General features: G+C 37.1%; 2 protein-coding genes across 2 annotated transcripts; one reads left to right on the plus strand and one right to left on the minus strand.

The window, feature by feature from the left end:
• Positions 1-8,568: 8,568 nt before the first annotated feature.
• On the plus strand, positions 8,569-9,525 carry LOC101090598 (olfactory receptor 9K2). Its single transcript, XM_023257798.2, has one exon. The coding sequence runs from the start codon at positions 8,584-8,586 to the stop codon at positions 9,523-9,525; it is 942 nt and encodes a 313-aa protein (XP_023113566.2). The 5' UTR covers positions 8,569-8,583.
• A 10,390-nt stretch (positions 9,526-19,915) lies between these two features.
• Positions 19,916-20,896, minus strand: LOC101082924 (olfactory receptor 9K2-like). Its single transcript, XM_006933786.4, has one exon. It carries the CDS (start codon positions 20,876-20,878, stop codon positions 19,916-19,918), a length of 963 nt encoding a protein of 320 aa, XP_006933848.2. The 5' UTR covers positions 20,879-20,896.
• Positions 20,897-21,410: the final 514 nt, after the last annotated feature.

The raw sequence follows: 21,410 nt of genomic DNA on the forward strand, positions 1-21,410 counted from the left end.
TCTAGAGACTCTCATTGAAGAAGAAAAACATAATGTTCCCAATAGGTGAGGAAAAGTATTTGATACAATTCAACACACATATATATGATACTTTAAAAAATCATAACTAATTGAAGGTAGACATAAGAATTAAAGAAAAACTTCTATACACATAATTTTAATGGGAAACTGTTACAAGCCTTCTATTTGAAGCCAAAAATTAGAGAAGTGACTACCAATGACTCATCTTCATTTACCAAAGATTATAGCCAATGAAATAAGAAAACAAATTTAAAATGTAAGAGAGGAAAAACACTCATTATTTTAAGACATAACTATCTTCTCAATAGAAAATTTGTGTACACATTATGAGGGTAGAATGTTTTTAAATTTACTATTAATATTTAAGATGGCTACCAATGTGGGTTTAGAACTTCTTGTTTTTGTGTAATGAATATTATAACCATGAGTTATCCCCTTCATCAAGAAAGAATGAAATGTGGTATATATTTATGACTTGTGTCTTTTTATGTATGTAATACTTTTATGGAAATTGGTAATGACTATGTCTCCACTGATCATAAGTATTATATAATCAATGAAATATATTTGTATCATATACATTTACCTGTATATAATTTTAGGAAGATTGAGCTTTTCTTTTTGATCTCAAAATTAACCATATTGTGAACTTGCAAACAAGGCCACTGAAATAACTGCGATAGGCTAATTAAACAGAGGAAGCACAACCATTGTAAATAATTATTTATATCATAATTTCTCACTCATTACTACCATCTCATCAAGGATTACAAGGGAATGGAGCAACCATCTTAAAATCTCAAAAAATATTTAAAGTACAAAACATCTTTTAAAAATTGTTTTCCTTCTGAATTTGGGATCTTAAATTGGGGAAAGCAATTCCAAAAATATTATCAAAGTTGTCTGGTCATTATGTGAATATTTAAGCATAGGTCGTGGATATTTTGAGATAAGATTGGAATCTTAGGGGACATCTGGGTGGCTCACGTGGTTGAGCTTCGACTCATGGTTTCAACTCAGGTCATGATCTCACAGTTTCATGGGTTCAAGACACGCATTGGTCTCTGCTCTGGCAGCATGGAGCCTGCTTGGGATTCTCTCTCCCTCTCTCTGCTCCTCCCCCACTCATGCTGTCTCTGTCTCTCTCAAAAGAAATAAATAAACTTAAAAAATATTGGAATGTTAGCATTATTAGTTTCTGAGAAAAAAATAAATAGAGTCAGGTTGATAGGTGGTGCTTCATGTGATATGATAACCAGCTGGAAATGGACTATTACTGCAGCATTCTACTCCAATTCAAAGTTACTTCCTATGATACTTGTAAGGAAAATATTCTTAATAGACATAATTTTAAGTTGCATAGTTGTTCTCTTGTCTGGAATACAGTCTCAGACACATATTTGCACTGACTTAGGGTCAGTAGGCTAGTGGTTTATGTGGATAACTAGGAATTTGTCTTTTTGTTTTTTTTATTTTTTTAATATATGAAATTTATTGTCAAATTGGTTTCCATACAACACCCAGTGCTCATCCAAAAAGATGCTCTCTTCAATACCCATCACCTACCCTTCTCTCCATCCCACCCCCCCATCAACCCTCAGTTTGTTCTCAGTTTTTTTTTTTTAACGTTTATTTTTTTTTGAGACAGAGAGAGACAGAGCATGAACAGGGGAGGAGCAGAGAGAGAGGGAGACGCAGAATCCGAAACAGGCTCCAGGCTCTGAGCTGTCAGCACAGAGCCTGACGCGGGGCTCGAACTCACCGACCGTGAGATCATGACCTGAGCCAAAGTCGGACGCTTAACCGACCAAGCCACCCAGGCGCCCCTGTTCTCAGTTTTTAAGAGTCTCTTATGCTTTGGCTCTCTCCCATTCTAACCTCTTTTTTTTTTTCCTTCCCCTCCCCCATGGGTTTCTGTTAAGTTTCTCAGGATCCACATAACAGTGAAAACATATGGTATCTCTCTTTCTCTGTATGGCTTATTTCACTTAGCATCACACTCTCCAGTTCCATCCACGTTGCTACAAAGGACAATATTTCATTCTTTCTCATTGCCATGTAGTACTCCATCGTGTATATAAACCACAATTTCTTTATCCATTCATCAGTTGATGGACATTTAGGCTTTTTCCACAATTTGGCTATTGTTGAGAGTGCTGCTATAAACATTGGGGTACAAGTGCCCCTATGCATCAGTACTCCTCTATCCTTTGGGTAAATTCCTGTGGATAACTAGGAATTTGAAAGCAACAATATTGAAGGAATACAGAACAGTGTTCCGTTTGTAGAGAGACCTCCCTGAATGGTAAAAAGAATTGAGAATATCAATTTCCCATATGAATGCTCAGTAATTCATATCAGATACGGGGTAACTTATCCAAAATCTGGTGAAGGCACTGATTCATTATCTTCCAGATTCTTTGCCATCCCTATCATTGCTCATTCAGTAGGTTCTTATCAATAATATAACCATGGTAGAAGAAATAGAAGTCACAACACAGATGGCTCAACATTGGCTAACCTGGAAATGAACCATGCTAATTGCACAATTTTCTGATGATGATTATCAAAAATATAGGGAGAAAACCAAGATGTGATGGATGAATGGATAATGTTGAATATACATACAATGGAAACTTATTTGGCATTAAAAAGGAAGTAAATTCTGCCTTTTGACAACATAGATGACCATGGAAGACATAATGCTAAGAGAAAACGCCAATCACAAACGCTCTATAATTCCTATTATATAAGGTACCTGAAAAAGGCAAGCTCATAGAAGCAGAGAGTAGAATGATGATTGCCTGGGGCTTGAGGGGAGGTGAAAATGAGAAATTGCCATTCAATGGGTTTCAACTTATTTAAATTATGCATGGTGAATGAGTTCTAGAGAACTGTTGTATAACACTGTTCCTATAGTTACAATACTGTGCGTTGCACACTTAAAACTTCTTTAAAGGGGAAGATCTCATGGTAAATATTCTTACTACAACAAAAAATTTTCCTGATAAATATAGTATAACCTGGGGCTATCAGCCAGTCATCATGCTTCAGTTTGATTACATTGATTTTTCCATGAAGGAGAAGTAGTGATTTGTCCCGGCTCTGCTCTAGTTATAATTTTGCCCTTCCTGCTCAAATTACTTCTGTCAATACCACTATATGAGATGCAACAAATGCCTTATTTTCTACCATGTCTATTGCACTAGGGCTTTGGTGTAAGACACTCACTTTACAAGAAGAGAAGTGAGGGGATACACTCCTATCCATGGGTTTCAAAGGAATTATCATCACCTCGTCAGACAGAATCAGGTGAACTTATGGAATGGTAGAGTCACTTATTGAAGACTCCGTTTTCAGATATAACTGTCTGTCAGCACTTTACACAGTTGGGTTATTGTCTCTAGGATATTGTATTTATACTGCATTAGCAAATAATACATGAGGTTATTTATTTCATAATGTGACTATTGGCCCAAGTACCATGGGTCAATGTTGGAATGTCAACTACCACTCTAAAACCTGCTAACCACTTTTTTTTCCTTGCTGCCCCTATAACATTGGATTTTGCTGAGTTATTATACTCACTAATCAACAGAGGGCTAATTTTACTGGGGGTCACAGCAATTGCTCCTGTCTCCTGGGTATTCATTTCATTGAACCGACAGGTAAACAAAATGCTTTGTATACTTTTGGGTACTGATAGTGATTAGCAAACGATATTAATAGAAAAGAGAGGAGGAGGTATAGCAGTAATTAAGGAATTTTCCAGGATGCCTTCTAGCACCACCATGCCTGATGGTAAATATTAATGAACAAGTATGGTATGCTTTTGTACTTCTGTCAATTATCAATGACAGAATATAGCTAAAGAATAAATATGGAGAGTTTTAAGTGAAAAGGAAATGAACTTTATGATTAGGAATACAAGTATCTCTAAATACTATTTCATAATACAATATTTACTTTAGTATATATGTCAGTTTGCCTGTGACAAGTTTTGCTGTAATGATAAAATGAAATGCTTCTTTTTCAGTGAAGTTACACAGATTGAGAGATCATTTTGATCCCTCCCAAAGGATTCACACCACAAAAAAGGAAAAGAGAAAAAACAAATGCTTTATGTATTTTGACTCCTACTAAGTTTAGGCTCTTCTTTTTCCTCTCCTTTTTTCTTTCTTTTCTTTCTCTGTCTTTCTTCTCTTCCCTACCCCCAAATCTAGAGCATCTGTGTTCCTCATGGAGCTTGACTCTGGCACCTAGGTACTTTAATAACGTACTTATACTTCCTTCTCTCCCAGGAGAACTATCTCTCAGAGGATTAGAGAAACCTCAATGGTGTAATTATTTGAAAAAGTTATACTGTTAGGCCAAAACAAAATGCAGGATGGATAACTGGTGCTGATATTCTGGTAGATTATCGGAGATTCCAGATGGCTCAGGGCCTCTTACATATCCAAGACAATCCACTTCACTTCTTTAAAAGGACTCAACATCCAAGAATGAAGGACAGAATATCCTGTGGATTGATCCCTTGGGTTCAGTTTGCAAAACCATAGACTGTAATTTATGAATCTGTTTCAGTATTAGCAAAGCATCATTTAGAAAATTCACCTTGTGTCTCTTCTACAAAGGACCACAGCATTTTCCAAGAAGTCAACTGCTTAAGGAAAGTACAGTTGTTAAATAGAGAAATAAGGGGAATTAGTCCGATTTCTCTATGGGAAGAACTAAATCTGGATACTAAGCATGCATTTGGAATTTCTTTGCAAGGGGAGGATTCATTTTATCCTCACATACTGATTATTTAGTACTTGTAGCACAGTCATTAATTAACTTCATGCTTCTAAAATTAAAACAATAACAAGAGGAAAACATTGGAATTCTGCTGCTTCATTTTCAGGATCTGAAAAATTACCCAACCATATAAGGTAAGAGTACATCTTAAAACATGAGAGTTTTAAGTCTCAAACTGACTACTTGTTTATTGTCTACTCCCTTTTCCAGATATAAATGTCTTTAGGCATAACCTTATTAACATTAGAATAAGTTCAATAGGAATAAATCTGGATGATTAAAATGACATATCTTCTTACCACTAGTAAAGTTTAGAGGAAATAATAAAATATATGATTAAAAAATATTTCATGATGACTTCAGGCTTTCTTCTCACTATTTAAGTAATATCTTAAGTCTCCTCAGAACCTAAGTGTTATCTATTTAAAATTTTGCTCTTTTATAATACAATTACTTGCATATTTAAGTTTCGATGGAGGTGGTGAATAATGAAAATATAACAGGGAGACACCATACCACTTTTCTTCAGTGATCTCTTTCTGGGGCAAAATATTATACTTCTATCATATTTCTTTATTCTTTTAAAACTGTTAAAAGTTTCTCTGATTCTTTCCCTCAACATAGAATGGTTTATTCCAAAAAAGCCCATATACATATTATTTATTTTCAACCTAATTAGTGCCTATTATTTGGTGTGTATTGTTGGATTGAACACAGAAAGATTTGATAAATGATATGATTAATACCTGTCAAGTGTTTATTCTGTGATAAATGATATTCAGTTATTTATGTGCATTATCCTGTTTTTAAGTTTATTTATTTATTTTGGGCACCTGGGTGGCTCAGTTAGTCAAGCAACTGACATTTGATCTCAGCTGAGGTCATGATCTCATGGTTTGTGAATCTGAGCCCCCTTCAGGCTCTATGCTGACAGCATGAAGTCTGCTTGGGATTTTCTCTTTCTCCCTCTCTTTTTATGCCTCTCCTCCCTTGCTCTTTTTCTCTCTATAAAATATAAGTAAACATTTAAAATGAGGTTTATTTATTTATTTTGAGAGGGAGGGAGAGAGAGAACCCCAAGCATGCTGCATGCTGTCAGCGCAGAGACTGAAGCAGAGCTCGAATTCATAATCCATGAGATCATGACCTGAGCTGAGATCAAGGGTCAGTCGCTTAACCAGCTGAGCCACCCAGGTGCCTCTTATGTGCATGGTCTACGTATGTACCCCCAAGAAAACTTGGTAGTTATGTTGTTTTATCCTTTCTCTATGTGACAATACACTGGTATAGTAACTTGCCACAAAATTACATCAGTAACTTAAGGAACATAAGGAGGTTGTACAGGAAACAAATAAGTTACATAAGTCACTTAGTCCAAGGTCCCAGTTGGTAAATGTGAGAAGCAGCACTGGCTGTTCCCTTACTTAAATCTAAACCCATGCTAACCACGTCAGTATTTCAAAGTCCTCAAGTTTTTCTGATTCTGCATGTTCAAATATCATGCAGTATATACCTATATAAGAAATATTGACTGCTATTTGCCAGACACAGAACACTGTACTGAATTTATGGAGGACAGCTTGAAGTTTGATCTTAAGGAAGAACTTATGAATATTTAATATGCATATTAAAATGTGGTGATCATAGCTACCATCCTTGGGAGCATGATCTATGCAGAAGTGTCTTAACCTAGGTTGCAAATTGAAGAATTTATTTTGGAGATAAGAAACTTTAACTGAATTCTGAGGTACAAATAGAAGTAAGTCACCTAAAGGAACCAGAAGGGCTTATTATAAAAGGTGGTATCCTGCAGTGAATGAGAATGGAGGGATTCTGGAGCCAAGTTTTTACTCTACAAATTCGGATTCTGACACCAGTAGGTGGTATCAAGAGACTTAATTTCTCTGTATTTCAATTTCCCCTTCTGGAATAGTACTCACCTCATATTATTGTTGTGTGGATTAAATGAGCTACTAAAAAGCATTTAGAAAAGTGTCTGGCGGGGCGCCTGGGTGGCGCAGTCGGTTAAGCGTCCGACTTCAGCCAGGTCACGATCTCGCGGTCCGGGAGTTCGAGCCCCGCGTCGGGCTCTGGGCTGATGGCTCGGAGCCTGGAGCCTGTTTCCGATTCTATGTCTCCCTCTCTCTCTGCCCCTCCCCCGTTCATGCTCTCTCTCTGTCCCAAAAATAAATAAATGTTGAAAAAAAAAATTAAAAAAAAAAAAAAAAGAAAAGTGTCTGGCACACTGTGGACAACAGTATGGAGTTTCCTCAAAAAATTAAAAATAGAATTACCCTATTACCCAGCAATTGCACTACTAGGTATTTATCCAAAAGATACTGGTGTGCTGTTTCGAAGGCACACAAGCACCCCAATGTTTATAGCAGCGCTATCGACAATAGTCAAAGTATGGAAAGATCCCAAATGTCCATCAATAGATGAATGGATAAAGAAGATGTCACACACACACACACACACACACACACACAATGGAGTATAACTCGGCAATCAAAAAGAAAGAAATCTTGCCATTTGCAACCACATGGATGGAACTAGTGGGTAATATGCTAAGCAAAATTATTCAGTGAGAGAAATAGAAATATCATATGACTTCACTCCTATGAGGACTTTAAGATATAAAACAAATGAACATAAGGAAAGGAAGCAAAAGTAATATAAAAACAGGGAGAGGGACAAAACATAAGAGACTCTTAAATATGGAGAACAACAGAGGGTTACTGGAGGGGTTGTGGGAGGGGAGATGGGCTAAATGGGTAAGGGCATTAAGGAATCTACTCCTGAAATCATTGTTGCACTATATGGTAACTAACTTGGATGGGTAAATTAAAAAATTTTTTTAAATTAAAAAAAAGAAAAAAAAGTGGCTGGCATATCAAAAGTGCACCTTTATTGTTGTTGTTGTTCTTTAGGCAGAACCCAGCACATGGAACCCTCAGAAGATGGAAAATGTTACCATATTTTTTACTACAAGCAGTTCAAATTCTCCGTTGAGCTCTTGTAAATGGCAGTTAAAAGTGTGACAGCTATGAAAGTCATATCCGGCGTAAAGAATAATGCAGTCAACAATCCCTCATATGTATCTTTTCAGTATTTTTATCTAAAGTAACTCTTCCATGTAGACTACCTGGAAGCCTCTTCTTAAAAAATTGTAAACTGCAAGCTGAGTTAACACAGGGAAATTTACTTTATGAAAAGGCTATGGATGCCCATCTGGGAGAGACATCTTAGCACGTGAGTCCCGATAATACTTGTGTTTATTTGTGCACAACTTTGATCTTAGTGAGCAAATGACTTATATCAGAATTCAAAGTTTCCATTACTTATGAAAAGTATTTGCACATCTTAAGTAATTTTTATTTAAGGTCAGTCACTTTATTTAGATCTGTTTACATGTAATATGAGTTAAGGCCTCAAAGTTAAGATTTCCTAAAAGAGACTACTAAATGCCCTCATATCTCCAAATGCAGACACTGTAATTCCTTCCCAAATGTCAACTATTAAATTATTTGTGGTCTCTTCCAATCACCTCTTCATGACAATGAATTTATTGAATAAATAATGAATCAGAAACACATAGAAGTGATGCTTGCAAATGTGAAAGCCACTTAAGAAATATTGTGAAAGCCACAATAAGAATAGTGTTTGTACAATAGCTTTGTAATCCTAAATCTGCAATGGTCAAGGGCTATCTTCAAAGCCCAGAGTTCATTTATTTTTCCTTGTACCTCTCAGCAGGTTTCTGCCATGGGTGACAGGGGAATAGACAATCACTCGGAAGTGACTGACTTCATCCTTGTAGGCTTCAGGGTCCACCAAGAGCTCCGCATTCTCCTCTTCCTGATCTTTCTGCTCGTGTATGCCATGATCCTTCTGGGTAATGTTGGGATGATGACCATTATTATGACTGATCCCCGGCTGAACACACCGATGTATTTCTTCCTAGGCAACCTGTCCTTCATTGATCTCTTCTATTCGTCTGTTATTGCACCCAAGGCCATGATCAACTTCTGGTCTGAGAGCAAGTCCATCTCCTTTGCAGGCTGTGTGACCCAGCTCTTTCTCTTTGCCCTCTTCATCGTGGCGGAGGGATTTCTCCTGGCAGCCATGGCCTATGACCGCTTCATTGCCATCTGCAACCCACTCCTCTACTCTGTCCAGATGTCAGCACGTCTCTGCACTCAGTTGGTGGCTGGTTCCTATTTATGTGGCTGCATCAGCTCGGTTCTTCAGACAAGCATAACATTTACTCTGTCCTTTTGTGGCTCTCGGGCCATTGACCACTTCTACTGTGACACTCGCCCACTTCAGAGGATATCTTGTTCTGACCTCGTTATCTCTAGAATGATTTCCATTTCTTTATCCAGCATCATCATCTTGCCTACCATCATAGTTATTATTATTTCTTACTTGTATATTGTGTCCACAGTTCTCAAGATACGCTCCTCTGAGGGACGTAAGAAAGCGTTCTCCACTTGCAGCTCACACCTGGGAGTCGTGAGTGTGCTGTACGGTGCTGTGTTTTTTATGTATCTCACTCCTGACAGATTTCCTGAGCTGAGTAAAGTGGCCTCGTTATGTTACACCCTAGTCACTCCCATGCTGAATCCTTTGATTTACTCCCTGAGAAACAAAGATGTCAAAGAAGCTCTAAAAAAACTTCTAGAGAAGAAAAATCCTAAAATTTGATTATTATTTTTTTTCCTCCATTGATTTTGTGGTTATTTCTTTTATACTCATTGTATCCATTAATGAAAGTTATTCCATTATACATCATAAATATATTATCAGAAGCTTTTTTCTGGTGAGGTACCTGGAACATTGTTCATCTTGAACGTGTCAGATATTGGAGATGTCCTGGATATTAGAGAAGCATTTTTCATGATAAACCTTCCCACTATCTCAAATAACATTCTGTTTCACAGAATTGATTTGTATTTGCTTAATGGCTTGCTGCTAAGCACAAATTTTATAGTTAATATAGTGTATAAACAATGTTTTGTGACCTCTTTGTTTTGGAAGGTCTCCTTGCTACATAACGTCATCACTAATATTGACAAGAATGTTCAACTTATTTTAAAAAAATAATGTTTTCCATTTATATAACTACTTTGTTTTAGCATGTTATGTAGTTATTGAATTTTCATTTTGAATCAAATATCTGATATGTGTTATATCAAGAGGAAGTAATAATAATAAAAACAACTAATGAGTAATCCTTGCTATAATGATTAATTTGGAAATTTTTATATCAAATGATCTGACATTGTAGAGTGTTCTGAGACATTGCTAGTTGTTAAATTCTAAAATAAAGAACCAAAATTATAGATAGAGACCTGCAAATATTTTTGAGCAATCATTGCCTCAATTTGGGTTATCATGCATTGTTTTCCTGGGTTAATTATTGTGAAGAATATTTAATAAAGGTATAGAGCAAGTTTAGCATTAACACAGCTTGTTGTCCAAAATTTACTCATCTATGCCTATGAATATTTATATATTTGATTAATTTATTGACAGTGTAATATATCTTGTGGTAGGCTCAGGTATAAATAACGTTATTCTTTAGGGAGCTTACAATTCGGTGTGAGAATCACATCCTTGAGTGCACAAGCAATCCAAATCCACACATTTCTATGCCAAAGATAAACATACAGATTTCAAAGTGGGGTGCCTGACAGTGTGTCCTGGCAATCAGAGAAAGTCTTTATGTTGTATTGAAGATCTATTTAAAGGGAATAAGATTGGAGCCAGTATACTACTGTATCAATCATGTTGTTGATGTGGGCTTGAAGTATACCAACGTGATTGAAAGAAAGGTGATTTGAAAAATTGTAGGTTAGACACACAGAACTAATTACCTGCTTAGTGTGAGGGGAGTACACCAAGGAGGTGTGTCTCACCATTTTTGGTCTTGTATGATGTGTTAAAGTTAAGGAACTCTTAGCAAACTAGGAGTAGAGGGGCATTTCTTTAACTTGAAAAGGAACATCTATAAAAGACTACAGGTGAGATTATATTTAATGGTGATGAAGTAGAAGCTTTCGCACTAAGATAGGCATTAGGCAAGAATGTCCTCCCTCAGCACATCTCTTCAGCACCCTTTTGGATGTCTTAGGTAATGTCATAGAAAAAGAAGAAATGAAAGTATAATGGGATGAATGATGTCTCTCCAAACTCACATGTTGAAACCCTAACCCCATAGTACCTCGGTATGTGAGTATGTTTGAAGACTGAGCCTTCAAGGAAGTAATCTAAATAAGGCTGTTACAGCTGGGTTCTAATACAGTGTGGCTGGTGTGTTTATAAGGAAATATTAAGACACACAGAGAGATGCTAGAGGTGCATATGCACTCAGAGACGACCATGTGAAGAGGGAGCAAGAGGGCAGACATCTGCAAGTCAAGGACAGGAGCCTCAGATGTTTACTTACGGCACCCTGATTCTGAGCTTCCAGTCTTCAGAACTGGGAGAAAAAAATTTGGCAGTTAGGGCACCCCGTCTGTGGTATTTTATTATGGCAGCCCTAGCAAAATACTATAAAGCATTATACACAATGAAAGGAAGAATAAATCAATCTTTGTTCACAGGTGACTGTAGAAAATCTGAAAGAATTGCCCGAACACCCTCCTAAAACTAATAGGAAATAAAGAAGTGTTGCAGGATACATGGTTACTATTCAAAAGTTAATTGCTTTCTATATGAGCAATTAGAATTTATGCAATGAGCAGGTAGAATTTAGAATTAAAAACACAATGCTATTTATGTTATCACTTTCCCTGATAAAATACTTAGGTATAAATCTCACAAAATAAGTATAAGATCTCTAGGAGGAAAGGTATAAAATTCAAATGGAAAAAACCAAAGAAGACCTATATAAATGGAGAAGCATTGAATGTTCATGGAGAGGAAGACGATATTGTCAAGATATCATTTCTTCCCAACTTGCTCTATACATTCAATGCAATCCCCATCAAAATTTTAGCAAGTAATTTTTTGTTATTGACAAATAACATATTAAAATGAAGTTATATGAAAAAGTAACAAGCCAGAATAGCCAGCACAATATTGAAAGAGAAGAGCAGACTGGGAGGAATGATACTACACAACATCAGTTATACACAACAATACAGCTACAGTAATCCAGACACTGTGGTATTGGTGAAAGAATAAACAAATAGGTCAATTGCGTAGAATAGAGAAACTAGAAATAGAGACACATCGATAGGAGCAAAGCAAAGATAATACAATGACGAAAAGACAGGATGTTCAATAAAGAGTGCTGGAATACTTGGACATCCACATGCAAAAATGTGAGCATAGACATAGACTTTACAACATTCACAAAAATTAATTCAAAGGAGTCATAAACTTAAGTGTAAAACACATAGTTACAAAACCCTTAGAAGATAACATGGGAGAAATCTAGATGACTTTGTGTTTGGTGATTCATTTTTATATACAACACCAGGGCATAATCCATGAAAAGCATAACTGATAAGTTGAACTTCACTAAAATTAAAAACGTCTGCTCTCTGAAGCACACTTTTAACAATTAAGAAGAAAAGACATAGCCTCAGGGAAATTATGTACAAAAGATATATCTAGTAGAAGATATCCAATATATGCAAAGAACACTTAATACTCAAGTGTAGGAAAAAACCTTACTAAAAATGGACCAATGACCTTAATAGACACCTCATCAAGGAAGATATGCAGGTGGCAGATAAACATATGAAAACGTGTTCCATACCATATACAATGAGGGAATGTCATGTAAAACAACAATGAGATACCACTATGCACGTATCAGAATAACCAAAATGCAGAATATTGACAACATCAAATCATTGCATGTGGAGCGACAGGAACACTTAAGCATCACTAGTGGGTAATGCAAAATAGTACAACCACTTTGGAAGACAGTTTGGCAGTTTCTCCCAAAACTAAACACACTCTTACTGATCTATGATCTAGCAATTATGCTGCTTGGTATTTACCCAAAGGAGGTGAAAATGTATGTCCATACCAAAACCAGCACATGGAAATTGACGGCAGCTTTATTTATAGTTGCCAAAATTTGGAAAGAACCAAGATTTCCTTCAGCAAGTGACTGGATAAATAAACCATGGTACATTCAGGCAATAAAATATTATTTAGTGCAAAAAACCCCACATTGAACTATCAAGCTGTGAAAAGACCAGGAGGAATCTTAAATACTTATTACTGAATGAAAGAAGCCACTCTGAAAAGAATATCTATGTATGAGTCCAAATATGACATTCTAGAAAAGCCAGAACTATAGAGTGAGGAAAAAGATAAGTGGTTGCTAGGGCCGTGGGTGGAGGAAGGGATGAACAGTGGGGTAGAAAAGATTTTTAGGGCAAAAGATTGTATGGCTCCATCATTATGGATACATGTCATTTATATTTGTCCAAACCATAAAATATACGATACCTAGGGTGAAACCTTAAATAAACTGGATTTTGGATGATGATAGGTGTGACCATAGGTTCATCGCATATCAATCTGGTGGGGAATGTTGGCAATGGAGGAAGGTATGTATCTGTGGGGGCAAGGGATATCAGGTAAATATCTCTGTACCTTAAACTTCTCTAAAATGTAAAGTCTTACATAAAAAAGAAACAAAAAGAAAGAACAGTATACTATTACTACTACACCCCTATTAGAATGGCCACAATAGAAACCACAGACTTTACCAAATGCTGGCAAGGATATGGAGGAACAGTAATCCTCAGTCATTGCTATGGTGAATGCAAAATGGTATAGCCACTTTGGAAGACAGTTTTTCGATTTCATGCAAAACTAAAAATCCTCTTACTATACAATCCAGTAGTTGTGCTCCTTGATATTTACCCAATCAAGTTGAAAACTCTCACGTCCACACAAGATCCTGCACACGAATGTGTCTAGCAGCTTTATTCATAATTGCAAAAGCATGGAAATAACCAAAATATCCTTCAGCAGGTGAATGAATAATAGACTGTGATACATCCAGACAATGGAACAATATTCAGCACTAAAAGGAAATGAGCTAAGGGACGCCTGGGTGGCTCACTTGGTTTAAGCATCCAACTCCTGATTTTGACTCAGGTCATGAATCCAGGGTCCTGGGATTGAGCCTGGTGTCAGGCTCCACGCTGGGTTGGGATCTACACTGGGTTGTTTACATTTCTCTCTCTCTCTCCCTGTGTCTCTCTCTCCAGTTGTTCTTTCTCTCTGTATCTCTCTCTGAAAAATAAAACAAAATAAAGTAAAAAAAATTAAAAAATGAGCTAACTCTCATGTTATGGAAGGATATGAAGCAGCTGTAAAACATGTGATTAAGTGTAAGAAGCCAATCTGAAAACAGTACACTATATAACATTTTTCAGTTATTGTACCTTTAAACTCCAGAATGTGTTTTGGAAATAATTTTTGTATTTTTGTTGTTTCTTTGTTTTGGTTTTTTGACTGTATTATTCAAACCTGTTTGCTCTGAGAAACCCTTTGTGTCCCTTTCCAGAGGCACAAGCTTGGGCTTGTGTGTCCTCTTGGATGACAGTGGATTTATAAGGTAAGCTTTGGCTGTGTCCTCCCGTGAACATTTTGTTGAGTGATATGCCACTGTAGGTTTCCCACTGAGCACAGAGACTCCACAAATTTTCTTGTTCTGTTGTTTTGAAAACATTGTGGGACATTTATTTCTCCACTGTGTGATCTGATTGTTTTGGCCCCCTCTGGAAGGATAATCTTTGAAGCCAGTCTTTGAGGTTTGCTCCAATCCCAGAAGGGCCTTCTTAGCTGTCTCCTTCCCTGGTTCTCTCTAATATACATCTAGTTGGAGTTGGTCTACATTTAGATTTTTGCTCTCATGGAGCTACCAGCCTCCTCTTAATGTCTTATCACCAAATGTGCATTGTGTTTGAGAGTCACTTGAGCTAGAATTTTCCCACACTTTGCTCAAAATAAAGTCAGTTCACTTGAGGAGAGTTTGGAGCCTCTGTTATAACTGCCTGCCTTTCATTCCAGGTAAAACCTGTGTTCAAGTGTTCTGGAACTGGAACAGGAGCATGACCAGTTCTGTCACAGTGACACCCTGGTTTATGAGCAGGTTTCTGCTGAGGTCAGTAACCTATGGTCTTCTAAGCTTACCTCTCCTAGCAAAAAACCTCTATCCTTTGAACTGACTCAGTTGAAGTTGAGCCCTATAATTCTTGGCCTATCATGCTTGGGGTAGACCTTCTATCTTATGAATAGATGCTGGGTAGAGGTAGAGATCTCTAGACCTTTTAGCTACTATTTCCTTGAGTGGAGCTTCTGCAGCGTGGAGCTGGAAGGGGTAAGAAATGTTTTCAGCCTGCCACTCTCAAGGTGATAGGGTAGCCCTTGACTGGGATCTAGGGGAAGAGGAGTGTGCACTTGCCTGTGTGCTTCCTATCATGCTGGACTGGGAGAGGGGAGAGACAGAGTAGCCCTGGTTCAAATACATGTCATGTGAATGTTCATACTGACTTTATTCATAATATCTAATCAATTGCCCATCAATTTAAGAGTGCATAAACAGGGGCGCCTGGGTGGCTCAGTCGGTTAAGCGGCCGACTTCAGCTCAGGTCATGATCTCGCGGTCTGTGAGTTCGAGCCCCGCGTTGGGCTCTGTGCTGACAGCTCAGAGCCTGGAACCTGTTTCAGATTCTGTGTCTCCCTCTTTCTGACCCTCCCCCGTTCATGCTCTGTCTCTCTCTGTCTCAAAAATAAATAAACGTTAAGAGTGCATAAACAAAATTTGGTGTATACATGCAACTAAAGATGGAATGCTACTGACCAATAAAGAGTGAATTACTTCTACACATGACAAAAGGAATAAATTCAAATTCATTTCACTCACTTAAAGAAGCCTTCCAGGAAAGAGTGCATATCACATGCAGGTTAAATAGGTAGATAAATAGATGGATGTGCAAAAAAAACAAAAACAAAAACAAATCAGATCACTGGTTATCTGGGAATGGGATTGGAAGGAGGCATGACTTAAATAGGGGCATGATAAATCTTTCTGAGGTGATAGAAAACTTCTGTATCTTGGGGCTCCTGGTTGGTCCCGTTGGATGAGCAGGTGATTTCTGATTCCAGGTCATCAGTTTGAACCCCATATGGGGTGTAGAGATTACTTAAATAAACTAAAAAAAAAACTTTGAAATAACAGTTTGGAATCTTAATCTAGTAAGGGTTTCACTGATGCATAAAACTGCCAAAATTCAGAATTGTATACTTTGAATGAATACAGTTTATTTTACAACTATTTCTCAATACAGTGGTTGAAGAAAGAATTGGGCAGATCTTATTTTTTAGATTGAAGGAGTTGCATTTTAGAGCAGTGATTCAGAGATGTCTCTCTCTTTCTCACTCTCTCTCTCTCTCTCTCTTTTTTTCTTTTGGATTGAAGTTTTAATGTTGGCCTAAAAACAGGAAACTACTGAAGGCATAGAATATATTTATTATATAAAAAATCTCAATGATAAAAGTAGGCTCAAACCTTTTACTATGATCGTTAGTATAGCAGCTGTGGAGTGAGGTTTCACTACCATTAACACTATTATTTAAATTAAGAAAGCTTTATTAGTTACTGACAATGCAGTCAGCTATATGACACATTTAATGGGAAGCCATTAGATGAGTTTGAAGATGTTCCTTATGCGCATAAAGTTTTAGATAACAAGGTGGGTGAAACAGGTGAAAGGGCTTAAGAGTACACTTATGATGAGCACTGATAATGATGTATGGAAGTGTTGAATCACCATATTGTACACCTGAAACTAATATAACACTGTATGTTAACTCTACTGGAATTAAAATAAAAACCTTAATAAAAAATCATATAATCTCAAAATTAAAATATTAGTTGTATGTTATTAAATGGTTTTGTACATGACTTGTACTACAATGATACGTTTATAAGTGATCCTATAATGCATATATCCTATTCAAAGAATTACATATACATATACGTTTATGCATTTCTGCATCTATTTTGATGCGTTTATATTAATATGCTAGCTATTATTATCATTATTATTCAATATATCCCTGCTTTAAGAACTTACATTGTACGGTACATGCATCCTTTTTGAAACAAAAAAAGGAGAGGAGTAATTTCCTAATAGGAGTGAGAACACAATACACCTGACTGCAGGTGTATGCAATTCCTATAGCAACACAGAAATTTCTTGACATCAGGAAAAGGGAAAAGGTCAGAACTGAAGAATTATTGTGCATGTCTTGTCATGGTGAGGTCTGTTAGCTTCTACATCAGCCTGTGGATTCTTTTCTGAGTCAGCTGCATGACATTGGACATATATTGTTCTAGGTTCAGTGATTGGTGTTCCTTTCAAAGATAACCTGGTGTGAGTGTGTGTGTGTGTGTGTGTGTGTGTGTGTGTGATTGTGTGTGTGCGTGAGAGAGAGAGAGAGAGAGAGAGGCAGAAACAGAGACAGACAAAGACAGAGAGAAAGAGACAGAAAGACCACGTTAATGTTTGTATATATGTGCATGTGTGTGTCCAATGGTGGTTGTGGCAGTGTAGCACATAGTGAATATAGAGGAACATTGTTCTGCCATGGCAGTTAGCACTATGATTAGGGTCTTTTTTTCTCAGTTTGATAAAGGATTACTAATATCAATTGATGAAGATTTAAAAAGTTAGGAGCCTCTCTCATTTCAGGTTTATCTGGAGTACTGCCTGAGGGCATCTGCATTTTATTCCCTAATGAGGCTTAGTAAACTATGCCTCTTTCAACCTAAACATGTTTCTGCTTCATCTCAGGAGAGACAAGACACAACCTTAGCACAGTGACCACTTATTTGAAAATTGTAAAGTTTTTCTACCCAGTGAATCCCGTATTTTCCCTAGTAATCTGCAGTTTTTAAAATGTGGGTGAAAGAGATGACATTTGTTAAAGTATAAGAGAGGATTCTTAGAGAAAGACATGGGTAGAGAGATGACTAGATAAAACATTTGATGATTAGATACTGTTTTGCATTTAATTGGGGGATGGGCTAGATGGGTGATGGGTATTAAGGAGGGCACTTGTGATGAACACTGGGTGTTGTATGTAAATGATGAGTCACTGAATTCTACTCCTGAACCAATATTGCCCTATATGTTGGCTAGCTAAAATGTACATAAAAAAATAGTACTAAATAGAAAAAAAATAATTTGGACCTCTGTTGCCTTTTTGATCATTTTACAATCTTTTCCACTAGTTTTCTGCAGACAGAAAGGTAAAGAAAGGTTATTCTGAAATGATGAAGTAGTAAGCGTTTCTCAAGCTCTGTCTATGGAAATGGAAGCAGATACACTTGGAGAGCTGGGGACACTTCATGGCACAGAGTGTAGAGAAAGGGGCAGAGAAAGTTAGTGTCTTCCTCTCTCAGACGTAACATGAATAGTGTTGAGAGCAGGAAGAAAGGACAAATCTGATGTGGATTTAACAAACATATGAAATTTACATAATTCAATCATTCAAGTGACTCTATGGTGGAGATTCTCTTATACACCCCATTTTTCAGGAGGAAATAACAATGCGGAGATACTATGTAACTTACCCGAAGCTACAGGGGCAAAAACAGAATTTGAAAGCTCTGTCTGACACCTGAGCTTATTTTCTTAACTCTTACTGATGAACTATTCTTACCCTTATATTTCCTTCCTCATTATGAGGTAGCATTTCTCCAGCACAGATGCTCAAACATTAGAGTCATTATTCACTTCTAGGTCATTCTCATGTTATCAACCAGCAATCAGTATTCAGCTTACTTTACCTTCCATTCTAAAGGTCATCTCTTTCTTCGCTGTCTAATAAGACTCCGTCCATTAAAGCCACCATAACCTCTTGGATGACCACACGCTTTCTGGGATTACCATCTTCTCCCTATGAGTATTTATCTTCCTCAAAGGTAATGGTATGATTTTTGTAAAATGCTAATTTGAATACAACACTGTTTTTCTAAAAATCCTCAATGCTTACCCCCGTATACAGAATAAAGGTCAGCTTCCTTAGCATGAAAAATATGGTCTGCATGATTTCCACGAATTTCCTTTGAAGTGTCATCCCTCACTTTGTCTTCTGCGTTACAAATCACTTACAAACTTCATGAAGCTCACCATATACTTAACTCTCCTTTTGCACAGAAAGCTATTTATTTCATTTGGCTTAATGCTATTTGTTTTAAAATGTGCTTAGGAAGTGTTCTGTGACCATAGGACCACTCACCTTTAGAGACTACACTTTCTTTGTATTTTCCATAAATGCCTTTTTCACCGGACTAACATATAGCAGCTTAGTTCTCTATAGCTATTTCCCCCTGATTTCACAGTGAGCTAAGCACTGAAGTTATTTATACATGGAAATTTCACAGGACAAGGGTGCATCAAAATTCAAAATTACCAATGAGATGAATTAATTTTCACTAAGCCATATATAACAAAAATGCATTGTCTTTATTTTGGTTCAATTTCATTACAGTAGTTTTGTGAAAGGGAGGATTTGCAAAAACAACTGATCTAAGCCAGAGAAACCATTAACTAAGAGTGTGAATCATTCAGTCCCTGGACAATTGAGCGACTCACATGTCACCCTTAGGACACTGTACACTCTATAGAGTATCCGTTTTTCTCATTCAGCACTGAAAAAGGTTTCTTCAGTAAAGCTGATACTTTGATCTGTCTTATTATATCATATTTCGTTACATCTACCAATTATGTACATTAAATAACATTTGTTACTGACTCAAGATAGACAATACATCCCTTAGAGAGCCAGCGGCAAACTTGGAATATATTTTCCCTAAATTCAAATTACTTGGCAACCATTGTCTTTACTCAAATTAAGATGAAGTATGGAGAAAGCCATTCCACCCCAAAATTAACAGCTAGAAAAAATATAGACCAAATGTATTCTTCAGCTATATGTACATGGGATTCAAATAAATAAACTTTCTAAAATTAAATATTTCAACATCATTGGTTGCATTCTTCGTTTCAATGCCTCCCCAGATCGTCATAATATCGGTGCCTTTCAGTTATGTCACTGCTAAGATAGAATTAAACAAAAATATTTTTTTCCCCAGACTCTTTCTCAAAGCTTCTTTGACATCTTTGTTTCTTAGAGAGTAAATCAAAGGATTCAGCATGGGAGTGACTAGGGTGTAACACAACGAGGCAACTTTACTCAGCTCAGGAAATCTGTCAGGAGTGAGATACATAAAAAACACAGCACCGTACAGCACACTCACGACTCCCAGGTGTGAGCTGCAAGTGGAGAATGCTTTCTTACGTCCCTCAGAGGAGCGTATCTTGAGAACTGTGGACACAATATACAAGTAAGAAATAATAATAACTATGATGGTAGGCAAGATGATGATGCTGCATAAGGAAAAGGAAATGATTCTAGAGATGAAGAGGTCAGAGCAAGATATCCTCTCAAGTGGGCGAGTGTCACAGTAAAAGTGGTCAATGGCCCGAGAGCCACAAAAGGACAGAGTAAATGTTATGCTTGTCTGAAGAACCGAGCTGATGCAGCCACATAAATAGGAACCAGCCACCAACTGAGTGCAGAGACGTGCTGACATCTGGACAGAGTAGAGGAGTGGGTTGCAGATGGCAATGAAGCGGTCATAGGCCATGGCTGCCAGGAGAAATCCCTCTGCCACGATGAAGAGGGTAAAGAGACAGAATTGGGTCACACAGCCTGCAAAAGAGATGGACTTGCTCTCAGACCAGAAGTTGATCATGGCCTTGGGTGCAATAACAGACGAATAGAAGAGATCAATGAAGGACAGGTTGCCTAGGAAGAAATACATCGGTGTGTTCAGCCGGGGATCAGTCATAATAATGGTCATCATCCCAACATTACCCAGAAGGATCATGGCGTACACAAGCAGAAAGATCAGGAAGAGGAGAATGTGGAGCTCGGAGCTGACCCTGAAGCCTACCAGGATGAAGTCAGTCACTTCAGAGTGATTGTTTGTTCCTCTGTCACTCATGGCAGAAACATGCTGAGAGGCACAAAGAAAAGCAAAGAAATGAAACCCGTGCTTGGTTTCTAGTGACACAAATAATTTCTTACGTGTAGAATAAATTAGTTATATCTTATTAAATATTGCATATAAAGCCATGTTAATGTCATGAAGAATCAGGAATTTGAACTAGATAATACGAAGTCCGTAAAACTGTTATTTTATTAAGCAGTGAAAGAAGTTAATGGGTTATTGCATTTTAGATCATTTTTTTGCTGAGTATTCACCAAGAAAGTAACATAACATATTGTCTAATGTTAGTGACATTTTGAATTTCTATTCCTAATATAGTTATCATTAAATAGTTGTCTTTAACTAAAGTAAGAATATAACCTAAAATGCAGGGAATACATATAATCTGTATGATAGTGCCATAGCCATCATGATTGCCCGTCACTTCCTGAATTATTAAAAGACAGTAATATATTTAGATACATTTTTACCTTCTTTCACCACTACTATTTGGTTTCCGTTGTTACTGTGCCATCTCCAAAAATAG

The sequence above is a fragment of the Felis catus genome, chromosome B4 (genome assembly GCF_018350175.1).
Source record: "Felis catus isolate Fca126 chromosome B4, F.catus_Fca126_mat1.0, whole genome shotgun sequence".
Taxonomy (NCBI): Eukaryota; Metazoa; Chordata; class Mammalia; order Carnivora; family Felidae; genus Felis; species Felis catus.

What these genes read in the sequence shown, in the direction of transcription:
- LOC101082924 (XM_006933786.4), bottom strand. Translation starts at nt 20,878, where the DNA reads ATGAGTGACAGAGGAACAAACAATCACTCTGAAGTGACTGACTTCATC.
- LOC101090598 (XM_023257798.2), top strand. Translation starts at nt 8,584, where the DNA reads ATGGGTGACAGGGGAATAGACAATCACTCGGAAGTGACTGACTTCATC.